Genomic DNA, 13,256 nt, shown 5'->3' with positions numbered 1-13,256 from the left:
GAGGGAGAGGATCCCTGATTGTCAGACAAAATGTTGCATCCCGGCACATTCACAAAGGAAATTTGGAAATCATGCCAGAAATACTCAGTGCAGGCTCCAAATTCCCTGCATAAGTGAGGCTATTATTATTATACTACTATTATATACCCCCAACCCAACAGCCACATTCCCAGAAGAGGTGGTTGCGTTGTTTTGGGGGGGGTTTGAACCCAAAAGCCTCCCACTATGTCAGTAATGATCTAATTTGTATGCATTGTCCTCTTCAAATCTGTGTCACTGTGGGACTACCACACCCCCCCAAACAGGTCTGCTGTGCTTCAAATTACCACATCCTCATCTAACATTGCCTCCTTTTCCCCTCAAAAGCTGCTGCACACTCCTTCCCTCCAAGTAGCTACTACACCAAATCATTCCTTGGCCCTTGAAATGTAAAAGCAGCTGGTGTCCAGTGGGAGAATTAGTGCACATAAATTACCTCCAATTTGCTTCAGACAAAGGCGCTTTATGCATGTCTGCCTTTTTAACTACTTGATCTCCTTCCTTTTGTCTCTATTATGTAATATGACGTAGATGTGATGCATTTCCTGTGTTTTGACTTATTCTTGCAGGGTTTTTCTTTCCCTACAGTTTGTTTTTCCTCATTGCTGCTGTGTGTGGAGTGTGCTGTATAAATTTGAGTTTTAAAAAATTTCCACTAAAGTAACGCTACTTTGGGGTAAAAGTACATATATATATATATATATATACATATATATCATAAAGCATTTATAAATATTTCTAAACAAAGATAAAACTCTTCATAAACCACTGTATAAATGTGTGATGTCTGTTGCTGTTGCCAACTGTTTGAAGCTGTTTGTTAAACTTTCAAACTTTAAAGGCAACAGCGACATTGAGCGCTATCAAATGGCAAATAAGAAAATCCCGTTCAAATATACCCGGCCAGTAGAAGATTGGCTTCAGGACAAAGGTAAATCTTTATCGAACTTCTAGAATGTTCTTTATTTTCTGTCATTTCATCGGCTTGTTCCCTTTCAACCTCTGAGAATGAATAACCATCCCTTAAACCCTTTAAAAAAACAGTAAACCAAAGCAATTTGTTTTATTTTGTTTGTGTTTTTAGCCTTTTCGTCCTTTCCCTTTGGTTCAATTTTTATGATGCTTTTTTTTATTATTTCTTGTCCCTTTTTCTGTCATTGTCATCTTTAAAAAAAAATGTTGAACCATGGTGTCTAGTTAAAGGGACTGGGAAGTGATTTTGTAAACAGTGCAACAACAAGATGTGAAATATCAAGTGCTGCTAATCTTTTGTGCAAAATTGACTAGGCGGAGGCATTATCTATGCCGCAACAGTCGGCCGATTGTTTTGAGAGGAGAATTAACTCCCTTGGCTCAAATCCTCTGCAATGTTTGAGAACAAATTAATCAGTGGGCATATCCCCCTGAAAACTTTCCAAACAGCAGGTGCCTCTCCCTGCTGTAATTTATCTGATTGTAGTTATACACATCAAACACAATAAAATTCTCACTTGTTTGGCGATGGAGAGCTAATTGGAGCCTTTTTGACGGCAAAGCGTCACAGCGCGCCTGCCAAGGTGCACTGTGCCCTGATAGAGCTGTGCTTTTTTTTCTTTTCCAGTCGCTTAGATTATCAAAACCAGCACCTTGTGTGTATTTAACATTTTGTGGGGATTTTCCTCAAAAAAAAAGAAGTCTGTTTCCCCCTTTGTTATTTCTGGTGCTTAATCCATCATAAAAATATCATAAACTGCTTTAAAAATTCATTGCACATAAACATCAGCATAACTTCATTATAAAGTCCCTTTAACAACTGTAAAACAAGGCAGGTTTGGAAAAAGAAATCCCATTACCGCTGCATGCATGACTCCACACGTGCTATTTCATTTTTCTGTGATATGAACGTTCTGCCCCTGCCATTTCATACCTAATGTATTATGTATTACATAACAAACAAATGTAGCGGGCTTGCGGTGTTATGTGTCTGTAAATTATACAATGGAGATTTTTAATTATGATTCCTGCATTGTGAAAGTTTGCTGTGCTTTTCTTTCATTGGGAATGCATGAGCAGTGTGTTTTGATAATGATATTTGGGCTTCTCCTAATGAAAATCACATGAATTGTAGCAACTGGGCATTGCTGATACTTTCAGCACATTATTCCCGCATATACATGCTGTACTTATTGCTCGAGTCCACCCTTTTGTCCACAGAATAACAACAGAAGCTGTGGAAAATGTTACAATACTGCTGCTGCTGTGACAAGTGTATTTGTTTCATCCCTAGCAGCAGTTTGAAATCTACTTATTGTACAAAATATTCTCAACAGTAGGTAAAAAGTAGGGCAGTTGTAGATACTTTTTGCAGTACAAAGCCAGGTTGCGTCATCATTACAGTTTGAAAACCATCTGCAACTTCTTTTAATCAGGGAAACAAGACATTTCATCAAACGTTCTCTATCACCGCATCTGTCTTGCAATGAAAGTTTAATGTTATCGTTACATTAGATTATCATCCGTCCGTCTTCCATCTCTTAAGCTTATCAACGCTTTTCCCTCCCACACCAGGCCGGCAGTTGACGATCTTCAACACCCAGGCCACTATCTCGATCGGAGGAAACGACCGGAAGCGGCCCTACCAGGGCCAGCTCTCCGGCCTCTATTACAATGGCCTCAAAGTCCTCAACATGGCCGCCGAGGGCCACGCTAACATCAAGGTGAACGGCAGCGTGCGGCTGGTGGGCGACGTCCCCACTAGCCGGGGAGCGGCACGCACCACCACCTCGGTACCGCCAGAGATGTCCACCACCTTTATAGAGACTACCACCACCTTGTCTACCACAACCACCCGCAAACAGCGCTCACCACCCACTATCCAGGTAAGGGAGAGGGTGTATGTGTTGATGTTTCCAGCAGAACTGTTTGTTACCTGTAGACATTCTAGTGATTTATGGAAATAAAAAAAGATGCGTAGAGATCTTCAAGAACTCTGCACATGCCGAGAGTTTTCCCATTCCCACGGTGTCACTGGTGTTGCACAAGGTAATGCTCAAGGCTTCTCACAAAGAACCCGTCAAGACATCTTTTTGTACCAGTGATGACTTAAAAGGGTGTATTTCAGCCTAAACTATTATCTTCTATCTAACCTAACCAGGTAGTTTTTGGTGCTTTCGACCAATAAATCTTGAAGCTGACCTTGAAGATCTTGGAAAGTCAAAATTTAATGTATTGTTAACATGACCCCGCTCTACCTCCCTACAAAGTTCATTCAAAACCTTTTGAGGTATCGTCTTTACAGACAGAATGACACGCACGCTACCAAAGACCAAACTTCCCTGGCAGAGGTGCTAAATAAAAGAAATGACTAATGAATAAGGGAATGAAAACAAAGAAGACCAAACCTGAACCACCTTATCTTGGCTTTCAAACTCGAGATTAACTCCAGTTCTGACCAATATCCAAATGTGGATTTTGTCCCTGTTATAAAAAATGACTCTTCTCTTCTAGCATACTTAACAGAAACCTTTGTGTGTTTCTCTGCAGTGCCAGAAGCATCTGACAGTGTTTGACACTCAAGGATGGAGACACACTGAATAAACTCACTTGGTTTCAAAATTCTCTCTCGAAAAATGATTTGAATCACTCTTAAAATAATATTTTTGTTCAAGTCTACTAATGCAGTACATGCAATAATCGTGCACCGCTGTAATTAGAGAGCTTTAAAGGTTCTGGAGTTGATTACCTGGCCAAATAAGGTTCGAGTCTTATTGCTACATAAGCTGAGCAAACAGTCTTTAGAGTGGCCTCTACAGACATGAGAGTGGTGTTGATTTTCTCATTTAACTGTCAGCAAGAAAGTGACAAAGCCTACTGTGTTTCAAACTAATGCTAGGAATATATGTTACACCGTTGGACACATATGGCACAGGTGTCTGTGGGTTCAATGTTTCCGATCTGACCAGAGCTAAAAATGTGACAAAGGGAAATGTAAAAAAAAAAAGAAAGAAGTGCTCTTGTCCCTTTTCTGCACTTAACAGCGTTTTTGTGTCTTCTTTGTGACTTTGCATGGGTGGATTGTAGGTTTGTTTCTCTGCTTGATCAGTCAAGGTCAGGATACTGTATTTCTCATCCTATGGAGGATTGAATGCCGCTGTTCACTGAGGCATGCAAAGCCGGCCTCGCCGCCTCTCCCTTTCTCTACGTGTCTCTCCCTTTTCTCCTTTTTCCGTCTCTCTCTGTCACTCACTCCTATTCCGGCCTGACGGAGGCCTTTCTCCCAATACGTCCTGACCAAGCCAATGAATGTCACCACTGTGCCAAGAAAGTAATCACACCGAGCCAGTCCTTTGACACACACGGGACAAATTGAACCATTCATTGTCCATATTAAAGCAGTAAGTCTCCCTCGGGGGTGAGATGGTGTTGGGGTTGCTTGTTGTATGACAGACAGGGACCACTGTTATCAGCCTCTTCACCTCAACGACAGATAGCCTGCCTTGCAGCGATGATGGCCCTTCACGTTGGTGCTGTCACTTGTACGTCTGTATCAGAGCGGTGTGGAGGAGGCCACTGCGAGGGCTGCTTGACATCCCCTAAATACCCTGTGATTTGGACTGACATAGCCTTCATATGTGAGGTTTGAAGATCTGGACCAAAGGCAAAGCAGTTCATATTCATTCTGGCTGTGTGGCATCGGTAATCTGCAATGATGCCCGAGCTGAGATATATTACAGCACCGTGTCTGGCACCATCAACAAGGTCACATCAGATAAGAAGTAACGTGGCTTCACTGAGAAAATGGCATTTTGTGTCACAGGCTATTAATATCAAAGCAAGTCAATAAAGTGTGTGTTTTGAAAGAGCTTTTATACAAAGCACTCTCTTTTTCAAGGTGAAATGATGAACCGATACCTCTTTAGTCAATAACCAGGATGCAGCTGTCGGATACCAGATGATGCACTTTGCTTCCTTAACATTATAATATTTGTAGGGGTTTTTTGCCCTCACTAACTTTTCACTTTATTTTTGTATTCCTTCTGAGAGCACACCTTGTTCATTCGTCTTCCACAAGCTCCCAATGCAGGGCCTGCTTTGATTCATGCTGCCATGTCACTGAATTTCATTTGCCAAGGCCTTTAATTTTACAGTTCCCTAGTTGGTTGTCAAATACCGTAGTGTGAGAGGTAAGGAGAGGACCTGTACCAGTTTGGCAGATTTCTCCACCCCTCTGGGTAGTATAGGGGAGTTGAGGGATTTGAGCTATCATTAGTGATGTACTGCAGTGCTGAAAGAAAGCTATAGGCAGCTGGACCAGAACATGTGCGCAGGAGCTTGAGAAGTGTGAAGGCTAAAATGTGTTTTCTTTTTATCTGGTGTGTTCTCACACATCTGTGTTTTGTCCATTTTACCAGCACTGCCTGTTTCTGTCTGAGGTGAGAAGGTGGCGAATCCCCTTGACATCTCAGGATCAGCAGAATGAGTGACGGGGGTGGGACGTGGAGGGAACCAATCTCACGGTTAATTAATGATAGCTCCGTGGGGACATACCGACACCACAGACATGTTTCATTTCCTTTGACTCGTTTCGCTCGCTCTCTGTCACTGTGTTATTTGATTTCACTTAATCTCAGCTCCAATTACGTTTACACATAATGTTCTCCATTTTGGAAAATATAGTAGAAATTTTATATTTTAAATGAAAAGAAGGAAAGGTTTATCATTTAAAGCTTAAGTATTCATATAATTTACTGAGTAGCAGTACATCTACAGGCAGTACATCTGCAAGCTGCTTTGCAACCCAATCACACCGCAGGTCTTCCTCTTCATCCTGTGTCTGATATAACCACCGTGGTATCTGTCATCAGTCATGTTGCTCTGCGCTATGCCGCGTCTTGCTTCCAGAACACAGCCATGCCGGCAGATAGAAATCACCACAGATGGAAATACTAACCTTCTTTTAACTGTGGTGCTATTGGCTGAAGAATGTTTGTATTTTTAGAAACTAAGACTGAAGACTGAAGCTAAAAACTGTTATAACATGGGAAACAGTCTACATTCATTCATTCAACAATTGGAATGTTTTTTGAATCTACCGCAGACTACGGTGACTAAGGTTCGCCATGATAGCGGTAGCTGCCTGCTCCTGTCTCTTTCCAGCACATTGTGTACAATATAAAAATAGGAAATGAACATTCAGGTAGTAATGTAAGAGGTTTATAAAAAAACTTTTTTCTCTATACCACTTTTATACATCACAATTTGTTCCTCGTTGCCTTGTTAAGAACTGTCTATGAATGCAAACATCAAATATTAACTACATAATGACTTGTTATACGATCCTGCTACACTGCTACACAGTGTGCCCCTCCTACTGTTATCTTGCAACTTGTCCTCTTAAAATAAAAAAGGAAAGCGCTGCAGTGGTTATAAGTGGGCTGTGTTGAAACTGAAATGGCTTGACAGTTATTGTGGAAGTTATGCAACACAGAATTAAAATTCTACTAGTAGCCTGCAGCGGGAAAGACCGATGAAAGGATGCTAGATGGTTTCTCGTTAACGAAGAACACCAGTTTTACACATGAGGTCATGTATGCTGGAAGTTGTTAGGTACTGCTTCTACATCTGCAGCTCCAGATGGAGCGTCTCAAAATAGAAAACTTTGAGTGGCGCTATCATCTGGGAGTGCGACTTCAGAAAGAAGTGAGTTTAGCAGGCTTCCATGGCATGCTCCTGGTCTGTGCTGAGTGTAGTGGCCCAAAGTTACATTAGCCATGACTTCTCGAATTGTTGCTTTGTGGGAGTTTTGAAGACAGCAGGTTTTCACAAGGGGGGGAGTATGGAATAATAAAAGCCGTATCTTGTCTGCAATAATTCTGAAAAAATGTCTGTGACCCCTTTGAGGAGTCCTACCCTTCATGTTGGGAACCATTAATTTGAACAACAAAAAACAAGCTTTTACCCCTTAGCTATAAAAGGCTCAGACAAACGGGCAGGTGCTGTGGACACCCAAGTTTCAGAATGACACGATTTTCAAATTGTTAGCATAGGTTCATCTTCTAAAAATCTTGGCCGAGTTTCAGGCCAAGGTGTCCAAGGACAAATTGATACCGTTGGTGTATCTGTGAGGCTGACGGGTAGCACTGTGTGTGTGCATCAGAATTTTTTGAGTTTGGCTTCATTCTAGGTTTGGCAGAGTTGTATAGTGTTATGAGATACTGTGGACAGAACATATGAAGTTTACTTACATCTCTTCCATGTTGCAAGTTCCTCATGGCCAGTTCTTTCTTATAAACTTCCTCCCATTGGGTTAGGGTTAGACATCTCTCACTTACATTTGCTGGTAATCTAGAATATTCCTGATGCACAATTGCAAAACAAAGACACAGAGGCACAGTTTAAGGTTTTACCAACAAGGTCCTTCAGCTCTGCCGAATTTTGTTGGACCAAAGAATACATTTTACGCTTGCCGATTTAATGCGGATAGTCGTTTTGGGAATACTCATTAATGCAAGGCTCTCTATCATGGGAGATCAACTTCTCTCGTTCCCAATTAACTCACGCTGCCGGCGTGAGATGTTTGGGAACAATTAGGATGGGAGGCTGCAATCTACAGTACCATGGGGGAAAACAGCTGAGGGAGAGAGACTGAGAGTGATTTGCATTGTTGCCGTGTTCTAGAAATTGCTCCCGTCCATCATCTTCAACAGGCCCGATGCTCAGGAGACGAGAAAATGAGAGGTAAATTGTTTGTCGTTTAATTGGGCTTTTTTCTGCTGAGATGCAGCAATTGTTGCTATATTAATACGTTTAGATACACACGCCACAATTATAGTGACGTTGTGTTGAATGACACAGATTCTGTGTGATTTCTGATGTTTTCTGATTCATTTTGGTGTTTTGGTGGAGCCTTAAACGGAAGACAGGAATCCATACAGCACAGGTCACGAGCCAGATCCCCCTCACACTGTTGCTGGGTACAGTTTTGCTCGCTAAGCTCACCTGATGCCGTTCTTCACCGCTACAGTTCCTCACCGCTCTCCTCAAATTGCTTCCATCTCTCTGTCGGTAAAGTACATCAGGGATGTTGCTTAACACCTGGGGTTTTATGATAATCACTGATTTATTCTCACTTCAAGCGGTGGCAAGGAAGACGTTGCGTGGCGTGCTGCGTGTCTCCATGTGGTAGCCCGCTAGATGATGTTTGATGAGCGTGTTCATCTGCTCATGTGTGAGAGCAGCACAGGTGTGAGCACGAGCATGCAGACACGCTCCACTTCTCCGGCCTGCTGTCAGTCGTCTCGTCTCTTCAGTTAGTCTCTGTGATCACCTTCCCACACAGCCAGTGCCCACACTTGCCAGTAATTGTGTAAAGGTCAAACTAGTAGGCAGGTGTTCCTAGGATTTCTTTCTTTATTCCTTCTCTTCCCTTCCAATTTTTTGTCTTTGTCGGTGTCTCTGGCTACTCTGCACAGCACCCCAGCTCACTGTGTATTCTTGGAGATGAATGCTGGAGGTCCGCTAGTTGCTCGGTGTAGGTCCAATTAGGAGACAGCAGACTGATGGGGATCATGCTGGTGTGTGTGGCTTCATTAAAGCAGGCACACACAGACACACACTCAGAGAGTTTGTACAAGGATCTCTTAATCTGTGTCTCTCACATTTCCAGCGTGCACAAGCAAATTAAGCTGCTGTAATTTGCATAAGTCTGTGCACACATATAAAAAACATCACTCAGGCCTGTTGTGGCCACATCCACTCACACTGTCAAAACACTGAAGCAAAGCTATCAAAGATTTTTCATCATGTGCCACCAAATATGCCCCCCTACCACCAACATGACAACCTCATTTCAGCACTGTCATGGACTGTCTGTCTTTTCTGTCACCGGAATTTGTTTCCAACATCCGGCTGTAATTCCCTCAGTGCTTGTCACTGATATAGGACTGTTTCTATTAGATCTCTCTGTGTGAATATATTTGTAGAGTTTTATGTCCACAGATCTTGTGTTTCTTCTTCTTCTGTCTCTTTGTGAGCAAGTGTGTGTGTATGTGTGTGTATGTGTGTGTATGTTTGCATTCAAGGTAGTTTGTCTCTCAGTGTGTGAGAACCAGCAGCTAGCTCCAGGGGTTTTGGACCATGGGAGGTTTTGTAATGGATGTCCCCCATGCCTCACAACACATTTTATCTGGATCCCCCGGGAGAGTGTGTGTGTGTGTGCGCGTGTGTGTGTGTGTGTGTGTGTGTGTAAACCTGTCTTGTCAGCCGCCACTGTCACGGCAGGGCACTCACACACCAAGAGGCAAACAAAAAAAAAAGAGACGCATATCAGCTACACACCCACACAAACACACACGTGTTGTTTCTGCAGGACATCTAGCACATGCGCTGGGTGGTGTACGGGCTCACCGCATGCTGTGCTCCTCCAGAGATGGCTGACTGGTTAAAACATGATACACATGTCCAACTAAAAACTTTAACTTACAACTGAAGCAAGAAGGTGACACTGCCCAACTGAAACTGTTTCATGCTTATGAGGCCAAAGAATCTTTCTTTTTACTGAGTGTGTGAATGTTAATAATCAAATATGCAAACCACTAGTCAACCACAGCGCTAGTTTAAGCAGGACATGATGTCAAGCTCAGCCACAGCTTCATACGATCAGCTGATCTTAGCTCAGCTAATGGCTCAGCTGATAGCCGTCTACACATCTGCACAATAAAACACTTGTGGCGTGTCTTATTTAAGCTGTTTTAGCCTGCCTATGTTGATATGATGTTATTGCTAACACATTGGGTTTGTACGGAAATAGATCCGCGGTTTGAGACCAGAGAGACACACAGAACCCAGCTTTGGCTGGTTCATAAGCTAGCATACTCCTGGTGCCAATCCCAAACCTGGATAAATGGAAGGCTTTCATCAGAAAGGGAATCCGGCATAAAATTGGTGCCACATCAAACATACAGATCTATCTGCTGTGGTGACAGCTTGGGAAATAAGGGAGAAGCTCAGAGGACCCAGCCTCCCAACCGCTGTAAGCTGCTTTCCAGCCCACCTCCACGCTGGCTCCATTCATTCTGTTTCTGACTTAATCAGAGTCATATCTGTCATAACTGATTTGGGGTCCAACCACTCTGCTGCTCTCCTGCTTTCCTCACAGGCATGTGGAAGAATGGGGACAATCTTCTTTAGTCTATATTTGTCCTGACAAATAACTTTAACCAATCGTTTTAGGCAAAGGATGATCAGTGACGGATGCCTAAGTCATCTTGAATAGTTATTCCAAGCATAACATCACAAATCCAGATTCTCCTTCTTATTATGGTCATCTCTCCCAGCGTGCTTGAATGGTCACAATGGAGCACTCGGTATTAAATCCTGCTTTTTAAACCCCTTTTTAAAATTGTGAGGTTGCTGTGAGATCCCACGCTGCACTCTTTGTGGCTTTTAATTAACTTTTTCCCATCACAACAGTTCTGGGAACAAAACTATTCTAAAAGTTTAACTTTATATTCATGAAGGTCCTGCTTTCCTGTTAAAACGCCGCCTTCTGTCTTTACACTAAGAAAGGTCAAAGAGATATTTTATTAAACACAAAACAGACACTGGTTATTGCATGTATCTCTGAAAGAAAGCCAATTTTTTTAAGTGTTACTATAGCAACACCATTTTTTTTCAGGTGCAGTTAAGGCTTAAGTTTACAGCCATATTCACAGGCCTGGTAACTTTATTCCCAGGAATAAAGAATCTACACACACTGCCGCAGTGTGACTACATTTGCAGCCAGCCTGTGATACGCACTGGAGTGTGTGAGTTTATGTCCTCGAACGAGGGAGAAAGAGACTAGATGTATATACGCAGCACTGCTGTATCTGTGCGTGCAGATACCACCGTGTGTCTGTGAGCGGCAGTAGGATTTAATTAAATATGTATCACACAGACAAAGCCTTTGATGTTGCAGAGCAATAATGTGTTCTGTTTCATTGCTCAGCTGAGCTGTTAGCAAAGCCCAGTGATATTTCTCCTCTGTGAACACCGAGAGTCTGTGCAAAGTCCAACCAAACCTGTTGCTTTTAATAGTGGCGAGCTGGGGATAATTATAAGGACGGGTAGTCATCCTTACGTGTGTGCAAGCATGTATACGACACTGTGAGAGGGCTCCGACGTACAGAATATTTGGAGTAATTTCTCTGTTGGTTAGTGATTATGTTTCAACTTTCATCTTCAAAAACGGGGCAAAATCAAACGCTTAATTTGGTTTCTGCTCATTAAGTACTGAAACCAAAAGGGATCGCGGGCTAATACGGGACGCGATAAACTGCCGGCAACAGCCATTACATGATGCCTCCATTGATTTACAGCTATGAAGTCATAAAGGACTCTGACTTTGAAAAGTACTGTAATGAAATGAAAGAGGAGACCAAAATGTAGTCCACAAGACGAAAGAGCAAAGTCCCCGTACCAGCTGCTTCACACCTTCTCAGCTGAAGGCATCGTCTTACTTATTGAGTGTATTCTTCCAGCTGGTCAGTTGAGTTTTTCTTATAAAGCTGAAAATACAAGCCTACCTAGCTTTAGCCAGTCATGCTTTGGGATGATATATTAGACTCATGAGATACCATTACAGCAACAATGTTATAGAGGTCTTAAGCTGTTAAACTCACTGGTGTTTTGCACAGGATGAAACGGAAGTTGCAGATCACTGTGAAAAGCCTGGATTATGAAGACTCATCCAGAATTAAATTTCCCAGTAATGTGATTAGATTTACTGCGAGCCTCGTTAAAATATGTATATTCATGATTTAATAAGACGGAGCCCAAGAGGACATCAAGCACAGACCGCATCAATACACAATGAAGGCAGAGATGTTAGAAGGATATTCTGCACAGCAGCAAGTGTTAAACTTAAAAATGCATGTGCGGAGAATAAAATTAGGCAAAAGAATGAAGCAACGCGCTACCATTAAAAATGGCGAACATTTGGCGGCACTTGAAATTCCGACAGTGAACACAGAACTCGAGACGAGAACAGATGTTTGCTCCTCTTTTAAATTATCTCGCTGCAGAGCTGTCGTAATCACATCACCCTGGATTCAAGCCCGGTGTGATTAATGTGGACTTAAAATGTACAAAATTAATTGATTGGCAACAAGTGCGATAACCAGTTTGGTAGTTGGAAAATGAAAAATGCATGGTTCCGGCTCCACTGAAGTGGAGACTTTGTGTTGTGTTTGTGTTTCGGGGGTTTAACAGTAAATTTGCTGTTTTTGAGTTAATGATCAGAAAGAAATAAGAGGAGTGCTGCAACAGTCTTGATAAAACACAATCAGCTGTTCCTCGAGGACATGGCCCGAGTTGTCATCACGGAGCAGAGAACTCTGGTTGATCCATGTATTAATAAACAGGCTTTTATTTTAAAATGAACCTCAGTACTTTCATTATTAACAAGCAGAGAGTCTTCTTTTATCATTCATAATCAGAAATAAATAAGTCAGCTTGGGTTCTGGGAAATGATGAACACTGATGATGATGATGTGATGAGCATCTTTAGCAATTTTCTGGTATTTTATAGGCCAGGCAGTCAACAAGTGGTCGTGGAACTACAGTCCAGATTCATAAAAACCTCAAATAAAAAGCTGGAGACAGATTTTAGCAGAACTCACTGCCTGGATCAGGTGAGCCTGAACCCTCCGTTAGCTACGCAGTAAAAGGGCCAGGCTGCTGGGGTTTCCCATGATGCACTGAGTGTTTCTCCTTCACTCTCTATGTGCTTACACATGCATTTAATCATTAGTTATTATTCATCTCTGGCTCTCTCCCACAGTGTGTCTCTTGTCCTGTCTCCCTCGCTCCCTACGGGTCGCAGCAGATGGCTGCTCCTCCCGAGCCTGGTTCTGCTGTAAGTTTCTTCCTGTTAGAAGGGAGTTTTTCCTTCCCACTGTCACAGAGCACTTGCTCATAGGGGGTGTTCCTCTGTATCATTGTAGGGTCTTTACCTTACAACATAAAGCAGGTTGAAGCAACTGCTGCTGTGATTTGGCGCTGTATAAATAAAATTGACTTGAATTTAATATTTCAGCAACAGTGAGTGTCACGGAATAACTCTGAGGGCTTAAATTAATTAACTTACTTTGAAAAAAGACATAAGTGATCTTGTTTTAAGTGATAACTGTGCATTATGCAACACGGCCTCTGGTTTGAAGTTAGTTCTGTTGAGAGGTGCCAGTGTCTCGTGAACCTCG

General features: G+C 42.4%; 1 protein-coding gene across 1 annotated transcript in view; it reads left to right on the top strand.

The window, feature by feature from the left end:
* nrxn3b (neurexin 3b) overlaps positions 1-13,256 on the top strand; it is a 240,364-nt gene that overhangs the window by 203,796 nt on the left and 23,312 nt on the right. The window contains exon 15 of the mRNA XM_039599140.1: positions 2,587-2,897. Coding sequence (XP_039455074.1) covers positions 2,587-2,897 — 311 coding nt within the window. The remainder of the gene's footprint in view (positions 1-2,586; positions 2,898-13,256) is intronic.

The sequence above is a fragment of the Oreochromis aureus genome, linkage group 15 (assembly GCF_013358895.1).
Source record: "Oreochromis aureus strain Israel breed Guangdong linkage group 15, ZZ_aureus, whole genome shotgun sequence".
Classification (NCBI taxonomy): domain Eukaryota; kingdom Metazoa; phylum Chordata; class Actinopteri; order Cichliformes; family Cichlidae; genus Oreochromis; species Oreochromis aureus.
The sequence above is the reverse complement of the archived record's forward strand: the minus strand, read 5'-3'. Positions and strand labels throughout refer to the sequence as shown.